The sequence below is a fragment of the Grammomys surdaster genome, unplaced genomic scaffold (assembly GCF_004785775.1).
Source record: "Grammomys surdaster isolate TR1022 unplaced genomic scaffold, NIH_TR_1.0 125704, whole genome shotgun sequence".
In the NCBI taxonomy this organism is placed as follows: domain Eukaryota; kingdom Metazoa; phylum Chordata; class Mammalia; order Rodentia; family Muridae; genus Grammomys; species Grammomys surdaster.
Window position 1 is genome coordinate 1,379,675 of NW_021620539.1, and position 14,528 is coordinate 1,394,202.

Consider the following 14,528-nt stretch of genomic DNA (forward strand, 5'->3'; position numbering starts at 1 on the left):
AAAAGTGAGAGAGATAAATGAGAGAGTTGCAGTCTATTCCCAGTAAACATTCTTTATTCACTATTACTTTATTTCTTTATTCTCCTTTTACCGCTTTACAGATCCGTTATTTATTGTGTCCAGTGAGCGAGACCGTGCACAGGCAAATATCCAAGCCACCCTGGTTCGAAGCAGACTGGTAAGTCTAATTCATCTACTAAGACAACCCAATCAACCCGAATCAACCGGTTTGGCTGCTCACTAACCAGGATTTGGGGATTGTAGGAATTACTGTACTATGATTACTGGGAACCAGGCCTGTTAGTACATGTAGCTCATTTCAAGGATTAAGTAGTAGTGAACAAGGAACACATACACTGGGCTGGAGACATGGCTTAAGGTTAAGGACGCTTGCTGCTCTTGGAAAAGGATGGAAATTCAGTTCCCAAGACCCAGGTCTGGTGACTCAAAACTGAGTTGCTCATAACTCCATTTCTGGAGGTTTGGATGACCTTTACTGACTTCTGTGGATACCTGGATTCACACACGCACACGCACATGCACACGCACACACACACACACGCAGGAACCCATAAACTAAGTCAATGGAAATTAAGTATGCACCCATGCTAGAGAATTTAAGTGTTGGCAAAGCCTATGTAGTACAGAATAACACGGTCCAGGCCCTGCCACAGAACTATCATTGTTGCCAGCTTTTTTAGTATCTCCATAGAATAGTGTGTGCATGTACAAGTAACTCCTCCTCTGCTGCTGCATACGTTGTCTGTACTTTTGGGAAAACTTACAGTATGATTTGTATTAGACCATACAATTTTGACCTTTCCCCCTCTGCCTCCCGTTCCTAACACCAGAAAAAAGTCCCCAACTTTCGGTCCATGTTCAGTAACCTGTTTCATCATCCAAGATACTCTATGTACTGGAACAAGTCAGACCCTGTCCCATCACATGTCACTCGAGAATGGAGGGGACAAGAAGCCAAACACAAAGAAGTTCTCCGGCTTCATGCTGTGTATGTACCAGGGGTTCTTGCTCTTAAACATAGTCATGTTTTTAATGAATATATTGATATATTAAAGAATTAATTACTCTGCATGGTTTGAAATTTTACTGTGATGTAAGCCCCTCTTTCTAATTCAGGGCTGATCAAGAAGTAATGGCTATGCTTTTGTACCCTTTCCCCTAGCTGAGCTGCCTTGTCTGGCCTCAGTGGGAGAGGATGCATTTAGTCCTGATGTGACTTGATGTACCAGGACAGGTTGGTGCCCAGATTGGGAGGCACCCTTTCTCTGCAGAGAATGGAAGGGGGAAACTGGAGAGAGTAAGAAGGTGGGACTGGGAGGAAAGGTCGGGGAGGCTGTGAATTATTCACTGTAAAGCGAATTAATAAATTAATGAAAAAAGAAGCAATGGCTATACATTTATATAAACATAAATATGTATATATAAATGTATAACCATTACTGCTTAATATATATATATAACCATATAACAGTTAATATCATGTAATATATTACTGTAATACAATATATAATTACACATAATTGTATCATATATTACATATATCATAATATTGTTACACATGCTTATATTATTATATATGACATGTTATATATTATGTATTTTATATTGTATATGATAAATAAATAATATGTATTAAACCATATAGATAACTATATAACTCTATATAGCTAAAAGTTCTCAGAAGGTTGGAATGCATATTTATGTGTATGTTAAAGAATAACTTGCCACCAAAGACAGGGCTGTTGTTTCTTTGGTTCACCTTAGAAATTGCAGCTGGTCTTCTTTTCTAGAACTTTAACTATGGTTGGTTTTGTTTGTTTATTTGTTTTTATTGTTCTTTTGTTTTTGAGACTTACAAGTAAATCACCTTCAAAACTAATTCTATCTAAATCTTGATTATTTAAATGACTTATAAGTCATGGTAAGTTAATAAGTAATAATGCCAGAAAGGGCATAAAATCACCCTTTGAAATTCTATTTTCATTAAGAGTGGCAATGTTTTTTATTTGGGATTTTATAAACCTCCTCATTTTCCAGCTGTTACTTTTCCTCTTCCCAGTTCCAATAATTGCATCTAGTCTAAGACATAGGACAGCTAAATGCTCTCTCCGTCTCTCCTACAACACATAGAAACATGACGTGTAGGGTTGACGACTTGAATATCTTTCTCTGCTTCATTTTAGAGCAGATACCTCTTTCCAGATGCCGAAGGAAAAGTACGAAGATCCGGATGTTTCTGGAAAGAACCGCTATAAGTTCTTTGACAGGTAGAAAGTAAAGAGTAATGAATGTTTGAGCCCTGGGGCTGTTGGGGGAGGTCCTCATGGTGGCGGCAGGGGTTACACTGTTTAGACAGCTGCAGCATGTCAGCCATCATGCTTAGCTCTTTACTTGAATGCTACTTAACTTTCACAACAGACATATCACAGACCGTGCATGAGGTACCATGGCAACAAAGGATGCATATTTGATAAGAAAACAGTTATCAAATGAAGCCAGATAGAACATGTATCTTGAAATCCCAGTGCAAGGAAATTAAGCATTCCTTCCCAGACCCTCCTCCAACTACGCCCTCTGACCTCTAGGTATCTCATTAATATGGAGATCTCTTGAGGCTCTGCAGCCTATAGTCATGTCCTCTACCTGTGCTACCTGTGCTACCTGTGCTATGTGACTTTAGGCCACAAACCTTTCTTTAGGAGGGGTTGTGGATAAGTAAAAGGAACCAGGGCCCAGGAGCAAGGCTGAACTCCTACTGTCCCATTAGGGTCACCGGAGTTCAAAGCAGACTCAACTGGGTACCCCACTGCCTCTCATAGCCCACCGCCCCACATGTAAATATTTCCTGATAGAAGTGTTCTGATACTTTTTTTTCCTTTAGAAAAAATGTTAACTTGTTAACTAAAGTAGATACAAATTCTTGGCTCTTGGTGGGAAGGGGAGGCTTTTAAGGAAGCCCTTGATTGTTTCAGAAGGTTTCAGGAACTTGAAAAGCTACTGGAGATTAACAAGTATCAAAAGCCCAAGTAGAGATATGCTTCTGAGAGTGTGGTTGCACAGGAGCTGCCAGAGTGCACACTGGGAAAGCAGAGCTCCAGATGTGCCCTATACTGGCTGTATCTCCTGGGTCACATCTGGAAATTTGCATTTTAAATAAGAACATCTCCAGTGATCTTGTATATACAAAACTTTGAATATTACCTTTTTTTTTTTTGGTTTATTCAAACTCACTTAACTTTAGGGAAGAGTAATTAAAATAAGAAGAAAATTTTGAGCTGGTGTGAAAACCTCACACGTGTGCTTTCTCCCTTACCCCCAGGCCCTTCCTGCCATTTCTTCAACAGATGCCACTCAATGTTGTTTTAGCATCAGCCAAGTAAGTGACTTTATTTCAAAAACCTTCTTCTTTTTTTTTTAAATTTTTTTATTGGATGTTTTATTTACATTTCATATGTTGTCCCCTTACCCCATCCCCCACCCACTCAGGAACCCCTATCCCCTCACCCCTCCTCCTCCTTCTCTGCGGATGTAACCCCTACCTACCCCCCCCACTCCCACCTCCCCACCCTCAAAATTCCCACCCCCTGGGGCATCCAGCCTTCATGAGGTCAAGGATCTCATCTTCCACCTATGCCTAGCAGGGCCCTCCACTCTTACGTATTCAGCTGAAGCCCTGGATCCCTCCCTAAGTGCTCCCAGGCTGGTGGTTTAGACCCTGGGAGCTGTGGTTGGTTGGTATTGTTGCTCTCCTCATGGTGCTGCAAACCCTTTCAGCTCCTTCAGTCTTTACTCTAACTCCTCCATTGAGAACCCCATTATCAGTTCAATGGCTAGTTGTGAGCATCTGCCTCTGAATATGCCAGACTCTTGAAGGCTGCTGAGGAGACATCCATATCAGGCTCTTATCAGCATGCACTTCCTGACTTTCACATCAGCATCTACCTTTGGTGACTGCACATGGGATGGATACTCAGGTGGAAAGGTCTTCAGATGGCCCCTCCTTCAGTTTCTGTCCCTCACCTTGTCTCCATATTTGCTACCTTGAGTATTTTGTTGCTCCTTCTAAGAAGGACCGAATCACCCCCACTTGGTCTTCCTTCTTTATGAGCTTCATGTGGCCTGTGAGTTGCATCTTGGGCATTTCAAGGTTCTGGGCTAATATCCAATAATCAGTGAGTGAATACCATGTGTGTTCTTTTGTGATTGGCTTACTTCATTCAGGATGATAATTTCTAGTTCCATCCATTTTCCTAGGAATTTCTCAAATTCATTGTTTTTAATAGCTGAGTAATACTCCATTGTGTAAATATAGCACATTTTTTGAATCCATTCCTCAGTTGAAGGACATCTGGGTTCTTTCCAGCTCCTGGCTATTATAAATAAGGCTGCTATGAACATAGTTGAGCATATGTCCTTGTTATATGTTCGAGCATCTTCTGGGTATATGCCTAGGAGTGGTATAGCTGGATCCTCAGGTAATGCTATGTCCAATTTTCTGAGGAACCGCCAGACTGATTTCCAAAGTGGTTGCACCATCTTGCAGTCCCACCAACAATGGAGGAGTGTTCCTCTTTCTCCACACCCTCGCCAGCATCTACTATCACCTGAGTTTTTAATCTTAGCTATTCTGACTGGTGTGAGATGGAATCTCAGGGTTGTTTTGATTTGCATTTCCCTGACGACTAAGGATACTGAACATTTCTTTAGGTGCTTCTCGGCCATTTGAGTTTCTTCCATTGAAAATTCTTTGTTAAGCTCTATACCTCATTTTTTAATAGGGTTATTTTGTTGTCTGGAGTCTAATTTCTTGAGTTCTTTGTATATATTGGATATTAGCCCTCTATCAGATGAAGGATTGGTAAAGATCTTTTCCCAATTTATTGGTTGTCGTTTTGTCCTATTGACAGTGTCCTTTGCCTTACAGAAACTTTGCAATTTTATGAAGTTCCATTTGTCAACTCTTGATCTTAGAGCATATGCCATTGGTGTTCTGTTCAAGAACTTTTCCCTTGTGCCCAAGTGTTCTAGGCTCTTCCCCACCTTCTCTTCTTAACTCACCTTGACTCACTTCACATTTGCTTCCAGAAGGCAGCTCTCTAGGCCAATACTTTTCGAGCTACAGATTGCCAGCCACCATAGGCAGGAGCCTTCCTGGTCCTTCTTGTGATTTTCTGCATGCCAAGGTCTGGGTATTATTGTATATGGAATATTAAAACTCACTGTTAATTTTTTTTTAGTGGATCATGAGTAATATTTAAAAGAATAAGAAGTAACAAAAGCATCAAATGTGTGTCGCTGTTTTAATCCCCTTTGTTTAGTAAGCATGAATGACTATGTTGCTAGGGATACAGTGGTTTTCACCTGGTTAGGTAGTATTTTAAGTGTTCACATTGAGTTTCAGCCTTTACTTTTACCCTTGTAGGGCGGGATCGTTTCTTTTTTCTCCCGAGTCTTCCAAGTATGCAATCCTCCCTACCAAGTCCACTGTGGGCACACAGACTGATTACCGGGATGCAGATGTTCAAACAGATCCATACTCTCCAGAATATGTTGTGTGTCAAGACACCATTCCTGAGCTCTTGACTCTGGCTAATCTGACTTGGGGTGAGTTGGTAACTCTCACTGAATGTTACAGATAGCAGTGCACACTGCTGAGTTCTTGGGAATGACCCATATCCAGGCAATTCTTGTTTAAACAGTGGAACAATAGCACACATATTGGGAGAAAATGTTTGCATAAAAAAATATCAGGAAGGGGCTAGTCTCTGTCTTCAGAATATACAAGAATGGCAAACAATTCAACAGCAAGAAAGCATTACCTCACTTTAAAATGGGCAATGAGCCTGAATAGACATTTCTCAAAGAAAGACAGTGGTCAGCAGATTATTAAAAAAAAAAATCATTCCAGAATGCAATGGAGAGATGAAATGAAAGGAGAGTTAGTGCTGTAAGGTAGAAGAAAAAAATATGGGATGAGGTTTAGCCAGCAGCAGCAAAACTAGTTTTATTTGTAGACAGTGCTCATTTAAAAGCCTGATAAGGGACCAGGATGATGACCCAGTGCTTAAGAACACTGGCTGATCTTCCAGTGGACCTGGGTTCAACTCCCAGGACCTACATGGTACCTCTCAATCATCTGTGCCTTCAATTCCAGGGAACATGGCTTCTTCTGGCCTCTGCAGAGTGCCAGACATGCAAGTGGTGCAATATTATACATGCAGGCAAAATACCCATGCACATAAAATAAAATTGTGATGAAAAAACAAAAACAACCAACCAAATGAACAAAACCCTGGGCTGGAGAGATGGCTCAGTGGTTAAGAGCACTGACTCCTCTTCCCAGCAACCATATGGTGGCTCACAACCATCTCTAATGGGATCTGATGTCCTCTTCTGGTGTGTCTGAAGACAGCTACAGTGTCCTCATATACGCAAAATAAATCTTAAAAAAAAAGCAAACCCTAATAAAAGGCCAGCGTGACAGTGCACACCTTTAATCTCAGCACTCAGAAGCAGAGACAAGTGGATCTCTGTGAGTTCTAGGCTAGCCAGTGTTGTACAACGAGACCCTGTCAACAACAACACTCTAAGTAACTGAAAGGAGTGATCCACAAGAGAGCTGATCGTGAAATCAACATGTAAGAAAAGACTAGCAACTTTACTGTGTGAGTTGTAATATGAATAGAAACGTTATTGGAAAAGATCACAGAATAACTATAACAAAGGAGAATGTGCTTAGTCACTTAGTGACTGGACATGCCAAGAATTTATATGGTTCTTTAGGCCTGTGGAGGTGTGATAAAGACAGAAATACACCATGCTTGGGAGTGGGAAACTCATGCTGAAACAAATATGATTTCTTTCTCTAATAAGTTATACCTCCAAGTAATTCTAACTCAAATTCCTACTCCTGGTCTAACGGTCCCTGTGGAGGTTAGCTACCTTTCTCAAACTCCCTTTTCAGTGAGCTACTCTGGTTTATAAAGCCTTCAGGGGGCAACTAAGATTGACTAGAAGTTGTGTGGTAAGGAGGGAGGAAGGCAGAGAGGGAGGGAGGGAGAGAGGAATGAAGGGAGAGGGGAAGGAGAGAGGGAAGTAAGGAGGAAGGAAGCTGTGAATACCTTCTGAGGGTAAATCTGGCAGTTTCCAGAATTAAAGCAATCCTCTCTTATGTTCGAGCTACCAGACGAGCGTTTCTCAGAAGAATCCTGGGGAAGCTCATGGTAGGCTCATTGAGACCAGGGCAGGGATGTTTGCTGCAGCAGACTCCGAGATGCGAGCTCTCAGAATAATACGTGTGTAATAGCTCTTTAGCCATTGGCTGAGAGCAAGCACAGACTAACACGTGTACCATGCTATGTAGGTCACCCTTTTTAACAGTCAGTTCATGTTGTTTTCATATACTTCTTTTTCCATTTCATCTCAGAATCAAATCTGGCTTCCAATTCATGCCTTATTAGGGGGATATAGCTCAATACATAAGAACACAAAATAGACTGTGCATTTAATACCGACCTCCACACCACGCAGCTGGCCTCAACTTTTAGCCCCTCGGTTTCTTTGTTTGTAAAATAAGAATCATTATATTTTCATGTCAGAGTTTTGTTGAAGGGTAAATGAATTTTAACAGTTCTTGCTATATTGTAAGTGATTAAGTCATAGACACATGAACATTAACAGACTCACAAAATGTCAAGCTTGGAAAAAGTGCTCTAAATTCCTCCTGTGTTTATCTTGGGAGAGGGAAGAGAACAGGGCTCAATATGGTGATTAAAGCAATCATTAATTTATTTTTAATTTTTAAATTTCTTTCATTAGAAGAGGTGAAGAAGATATTTGATAGACACGCACAACTGTCAAGTATGAGTATTTATGTTATTTTTGTATTTTTTGTTTTTAAACACTAAGCAAAACACTACATAAATGCTATATTGATATATCTGTATATATTTGCATATACAATAAACATGGATTTTTCTTAAGTTGTACCTTTTAGTTTTTAAAAGCATACTTTTCTTAGATTTAAAAAAATTATAATTATAAAATTGTGTATGTGAGTGTGTGTATATGCGTGCACGTTCACATGTGAGTGCAGTGCCTGCGGAGGCCAGAAGAGGGCGCTGGGTCCCTTAGTGCTCATAGGCAGTTGTGAGCCACCTGATGTAGGTGCTGGGGCCCAAACTCTGGTTCTGCAAGAACAGCATGCACTCTTGGCTGCTGAGCCATCTTTTCAGGCTCCACTCATTTCTTTAAACTTATATATTTCTTCATACATTAAATGAATCGACAGACTTCCACTGATGAGGAAACAAGACTTGGAACAAACAGAACAGAAAGTTAAGAAGTAGCTTTTTATATGTGGTAGAAACTTCTGTTAGCCTTTATGCATAATTATTTGTAAAATGAAAAACTTTCAAATATTAAAGAGAAAACCCACATGACACCTATTTCGCTTAGTAATTTTCAGTTTTAGGAAGGTGATGTACCAAGTCGAAGCTGCCTTTAGATCTGGTAGCCACCGAATGTGCAACTGGGTTCCCAAAACCTGTGCCAGAGAAGGCTAAGTTGAGGTAGGTCTCAGCTTGTGTCCCTGAGCCACAAGCTCCACTATAGGAGACAGAATGCAAAGAAGAGTGTCAGCTAATGGGTGTTCAGTGTTCTTTTTTAAAGTACATATGTCTTTTCAACTTCCATTCAACAAATCCCAATCACTGATATATCGCTCCCTCTTCATTTAACATTTTTTGGAAATTTTATTTAAGTGTGTGAGGTGTCTTGCCTGCATATATATGCCTATGCACTGCATGTATGCAGTTCTCACAGAGACCAGAAGAGGGCGTCAGGTCATCTGGGACTGGAGTTACAGATGGTTTTGAGCAGCCATGTGAGTGCTAAAGCTATGTCCTTTGAATGATCAGCCACTGAGCCATCTCTCCAGCCCCCTCTTTGCATTTTAAAACTATGGACTTGGCCTAGTACAGGACACTCCAAGGTGATTCTTCCGTGGCTATTGAACTTGTATGTAACTAAAACAACTTCTGCCTCAGTAAGAGGAGGCATGAAGGTCACAGATGACGATAGTTTTCAAGCATCCAGGCTGCCTTTCCCAGCAGTGTCATGGTGTATCCTAACCCTTGAATTTAGAGCGGGGTTAGGAGGAAGGCATATAAGGGTGGCTTGTGGGTTTGCCCTGTGTTCCTGAGCTGTGACATCCCCTGCAGGCCGAGGTCTCCCAGCAGGACAAGCTGAGGTGGAAATGATAGAGCGGGCCCGGGAGAAGCGAGCCTGGGAGGCCACTCTGCCCCCACTGAATGACAGCTTCCAGACCGAGAAGAGGAGGAAGATGATGAATGCCATGGAGAGGAAGGAGTGGGCCTTCAGAGAAGGAGAGATTGAAAAGTAGGTTCTTGGGCTCCTGGACAGCTGTTCATGGGTTGGTGAGAGCAACATTCATACCTTATTCTTTAATTTATTTATTCATTTTGGTTTTTCAAGATGGTGTTTCTCTGTGTAGTCCTGGCTGTCCTGGAACCCACTCTCTAGACCAAGCTGACCTCAAACAGAGAGATCTACCTGTCTCTGCCTTCCAAGTGTGGAGATTAAAGGTGTGTGCCACCACTGCCACCTGGCCACTTTATTAGTTTTTTGTTTGTTTGTTGAATCTGGAAGCATTTCCTCCAAATATGTGTGTTTAAAAACAATCCTCAACTTCTATGAAGTTAAACATGAAACCAAAGCACCCTGCTCCAGGGTTTGTCCTGACTGTCACAGAGTCCCAGCGATTTCTGCAAAGCATCTTAGAGATCCCCGTTGGGTCATTCCCATAACCGCCATGCCTAGGCAAGAGCTCTCTATGCCTCACACAACGTCCTCGTAGACAGCCCTCTCATTCCTATCCTCCAAGACTCGTAGGCCACCCGAGTTCTAGCCGGAGCTCTAGCCGGAGCTGATGAAGCACTTCCTACTGGAAAGGCAAACTGTGGAGGCTTTGTCTGTGACGAGATGAGCGTGTACAGCAACAAGCATAAAGGTCTTGGAACTTCTCCAGTTTTCCATTTTACCTGTTGATGGTGGTGATGATGATGATAGTGGTGGTGGTGACGATGATGATATGATTGTTATTATAATGTACCACATAAGGCCATTTCCAGCAAGTGTCTAATGCTCTTTGAGCACATGCTCCTGAGGCGTTTCTGGTAGTGAGGCTGTTGTTGATGTCTAGAAATGATGAGACATTATTAGAACCAAAGAGTCCTTAGCAAGCATGCTGGGAAGGTGCGTGCTGAGGCTGGCCTCTGTTCTAGTTTGTTCTGGAGCCCGTGCTGCTGCGCAATGCTATCGGAGCCCCCTGTGCACCAGAGAAGAACCAAGAGCGGACTCAGTCTACTGTTGAATTTAAATTTTTTTTCCCAATTCCTTTTTGACCAAGCCTGAATCATACTACATGCAGTTTTTGGTAAAAGCTAGCAATTCAGTGGAAAACGGTGTGTGGCAAGGAGGCTCAGTGTCCTCTTGGTCCGTAGACATTTAAGCTGATTGCCATTCTTTGGAGAGGAATGTGTTTAGTAAAAATGCATTAAAGTGCTTAGAATGTTTCTGGGCAGAGTGATCACTTCAGAAGGCGATTTAAACCTGAGGGCAATTTTAATAAACACACTGTGTGTAGGCTCTGTGCTATGAGATAGGAAAGCCCTGGTGAATGCCAGGCTTCTGAGCCTCACGGGAGCTGCTCGTGGCCTGTTGGGACTGAGATAAAGAGGGAGGGGTCAGAGGATGAGGTAAGAGCCTGCCCCTCTCCACCAGGCAATAGCAAGCTAGCTCTAGAGAGAAAAGCTGTTCTGTTTGAGATGGGAGACTTGGGAAGAGAAGGCATCTGAGAATGCTGCAGGGAGAGCCAGAAGCCACTAGTGTCATCGGCGATGAGGAGGAAAGATACAGAGCACAGCACTCAGAGCACCTTCTCTGCGCACGCCATGCTCTGAGAACTCTCTAGAAACCCGTATTCTTGAGCTTACCCACAACCTACAGAACCAGGAGGTTAGGATCGGCAGTCTGCCAGAGCAAACCTTCCAGACAGTTCTGTTGTACACTTAAGTTTGAGTGCGTGAACTCATTCAGTGCCCACAACCACCTTGTGAGAGAGGTACGATTATCTCCATTTTGCCGTGGAAGAAACTGAAGTAAAAGCAAACTGGAGAAGTAACCCTGGCTCAGTCTCGTTCAGTCACTGCCTGTAACAGCGGGGTGTGTCCTGGGAAATGCGTTGCTGTGTGGGCACACCGCTGAGTGACCCTGGACAGTTACAGGTCACTCCGTGTGGCCCTTCGATGCGCCACATTGAAGATGTGGTAAATACAGGTGTGCTAGGCTGCCACCAGCACAACACGGCAGTGGATTCTTATGACAAACTTTAAAATAACACAATAAATAATAAGAAAAGCCTGGATGGGAGGCTTAGACCTGTAGGGTCAGCACTCAGCAGGCTAAGGCAGAAGGATCAGGAGTTCAAGGCCACCCATTGACAGCATATTGAGTTTGAGGTCATCCTGGGCTACGTGAGGCCCCGTTTATTAATTAATTATTAATTAACAATAAACAAGCAGCATAAATCTGTCAGCCTAATAGTGGACTGTCACCACTATCAAGTATTCTACATTATTTTATTTGCTATGTTTTCACATGGCTGGTTGCCCAGTATGTCTGTTTACAACAGAATCACCATAAGCGAGAATGATGCACTGAGCTATGGCATTTCAAGGGCTGCATTATCACCAAGTAATATGAATTTGTTCAGCCTCCTTATAATGTTAAGGGACCATCATGGTAGATAAGGCCCGTTGTTGGCCCCGATTCACTGTGTAGCGTGTAACTATATCCTTCACTTAAGTAGGGGGCTGCTGTTGTGTGGCTTAATTTTTTTTAAAGATTTATTTTATATATATGAGTACACTGTAGCTGTCTTCAGACACACCAGAAGAGGGCATCAGATCCATTAGAGATGGTTGTGAGACACCATGTGGTTGCTGGGAATTGAACTCAGGACCTCCAGAAGAGCAGTCAGTGCTCTTAACCACTGAGCCATCTCTCCAGCCCGTGTGTCTTAATTTTAAGAGCATCTGGTGCCCCAGAAGCATTTATCACCTGGTCCCCACTCTCCTCCACTGTTTGCACTTAGAGCAGGCCTGAGTCACACCTGTCCTGTCTCTGGCCCCCCCTACTCTTGGTCCCAACTTCCCCTTGGTCTTTTCTGGGACGGAGTTTCCCTATGTAGTCCAGACTAGCTTTGAACTTGTGCTTTTGCGCATACCACACCAGCCTTCCCAAGGCCTTTTGAGCCATTTCGTCTCCCTGGCTGAGGCTGGACCTCCCCTTCTCCATGGAACAAGCCCCACTCTTGTCTTCCTCCTCCTCATCCCTCTGAGCTCCTGTCTTCCTCCTGGCCTGGAACTCATCTTATGTTGTAGGATTGGCTTGTGAGCCTGAAAGTTAATGAATGAATTTCTAAGCGGGAGCGGGACGCCTTCAGAGTTCTGTTGTGACAAGGAAAAGCTTGAAGCTTTTGGAGCTGAGACTGTGAGGAGGGAGACTCTTAGCTGGAAGCGCAGGTTGGGAGAGAGCCAGAGACTGGATACAAGAAGCTTCTGGAAGAGGAAGATTCTTAAAGGGAAGATCGGAGGCAGGGATAGACTGGAACCAGGATTTGTTGTTTGTTTTGTTTCGGAGCCTCAGAAAACAACAGGGGGCTCAAGCCACCAGATACAATGGTTCAGAAGCAGCTGGGGGCACAGCCTGGACATGGCAGCACAGGGCACTCACGAGAACAGATTTATGAAGGAAAGGGAAGGTTATTGACTGAGTTCCTACCTTGTCGGGACCAGCCCCGTTTACAAATGTTCTCTAGGTTCAGCGCCTCAGCGAGCCCATCTCTTACCCCATCTGCCTGCTCTCTGTCTGCTCTTCAGCTTCTGGACTATACGCATGCGCGCCCCTTCCCCACGCCCCCCACTATATTTTTGCCACAGTGGTCTTTTTAAAGCACGTGAATACGATGCTCACAGGAAGGGCCTGCGCTGGCTCTCAACCAGAACTCCTGATCTGAGAGAGTAATACTCTGTACTCTATCTTCAAGACTGCAGGAACTGCGCCTGGAGGTTTTGAAACAATTGCTGAAGAGGCGTGAGGAGAACCAGAATGAGCTGGACATGAGGCACCTGAACGAGCAGTGGTGTAAACTGCAGGAAAGGAAGGAGGCCAAAGTCGCGCAGATCCATCACAAACATGTATCAAGTAATATGTGGTGTGAACGGGCCAGGGAGGGGACCAGGCTTTGGGGCTTTGACCAAGCCTGACTAAACTCGAATCAAATTCTTTGGTCCTGATGTATTGAATAGGAAAGGGAGAGGAGTTCTGTCTGAAAGGTAGACATTGGAGGAAAATTGCTGAGAAAGTCAATGACCATGTTCAAACAGTTAGTTAAGTTACTACTATATGTGTTGGTAGTAGGTCCCTTACATTCATAACCCAAGTCTGTTTAAAAAGCTCGTTAATTAACTTTGTTTTTAGTTCTTGTCCCCGGAGATGACATTTTAGTCATTTTTGTTAATTGCTTCTTTCCAAGAAAATTTTAATGCCACAGATGTATTTATGTTTATATAGCCTATAATGATATATTCTCATTTTATTCAAAGAAAACGAGAAATATACACTTTATTCAGGGAAGGATTAAGAATACATTTTTTTTTTTTACATTAGAGATTGAGGAGATGGCCCAATGACTAAGCACACAGGTTGTCCAAGCCCAAAGATCTGAGTTCAGATCCCAGCACCACCCAGGTGTGACCATGTGTGCCTGTCACCCCAGTACAATGTAGGAAGGAGAGGAGGATTACTGGGCTGGATTACTGAAAGAATTTGTTTAAGGGCTTAAAGCAAAGAGCTATGGAACAGGACACACAGTGTCCGTCTCTGGCCTCTGTATGTGTTAGCACAGGGGCACACCCTCCCACATATGTGTGCATTCACCACATGAACACACACACACACTAAATTAAAAATCCAGGTTAAAATTTTTATGAAAAACTTAAGTTATTAGTAATCATTTCATTTAATTTTGTACTTTTTCTTATTTAATTTTATAGTTTTTCTTATTGAAAAACGTTTTAAAAATTACCTATAAAGATTGTATTATTGGGGCCATTGTGATTGTTCACTGGGTAAATGCATTCCTGGTACCCACTCAGTGCAAAGAGAAAACCAACTCCTTAAAGTTGTCCTCAACCTTCACACATGTGCCATGGCACTTGGAAACCCCCATTTCATGAATGCACACGCAGTATGTACGCACACATTCACACTCAGTTAAAATAGAATGTAATTGATTTTTAAACATTGTATGGCCTTTTACAAGTGCTGAGCCTGGTAAGTTGCCACATCCCAGTGTAAGGCCACATACCTAAGAATATATGAACAACCCACATGGGGCATTATGGGTAAAAAAACAAACAATC

General features: G+C 42.7%; 1 protein-coding gene across 1 annotated transcript in view; it reads left to right on the forward strand.

Annotated features, from left to right (window-relative positions):
* Window positions 1-2,208: 2,208 nt before the first annotated feature.
* Maats1 (MYCBP associated and testis expressed 1) overlaps window positions 2,209-14,528 on the forward strand; it is a 36,534-nt gene continuing 24,214 nt past the window's right edge. The window contains exons 1-5 of the mRNA XM_028788187.1: window positions 2,209-2,288; window positions 3,341-3,397; window positions 5,444-5,625; window positions 9,243-9,420; window positions 13,151-13,308. Of these exons, the coding sequence (XP_028644020.1) occupies window positions 2,224-2,288; window positions 3,341-3,397; window positions 5,444-5,625; window positions 9,243-9,420; window positions 13,151-13,308 (640 nt within the window). The 5' untranslated portion in view covers window positions 2,209-2,223. The remainder of the gene's footprint in view (window positions 2,289-3,340; window positions 3,398-5,443; window positions 5,626-9,242; window positions 9,421-13,150; window positions 13,309-14,528) is intronic.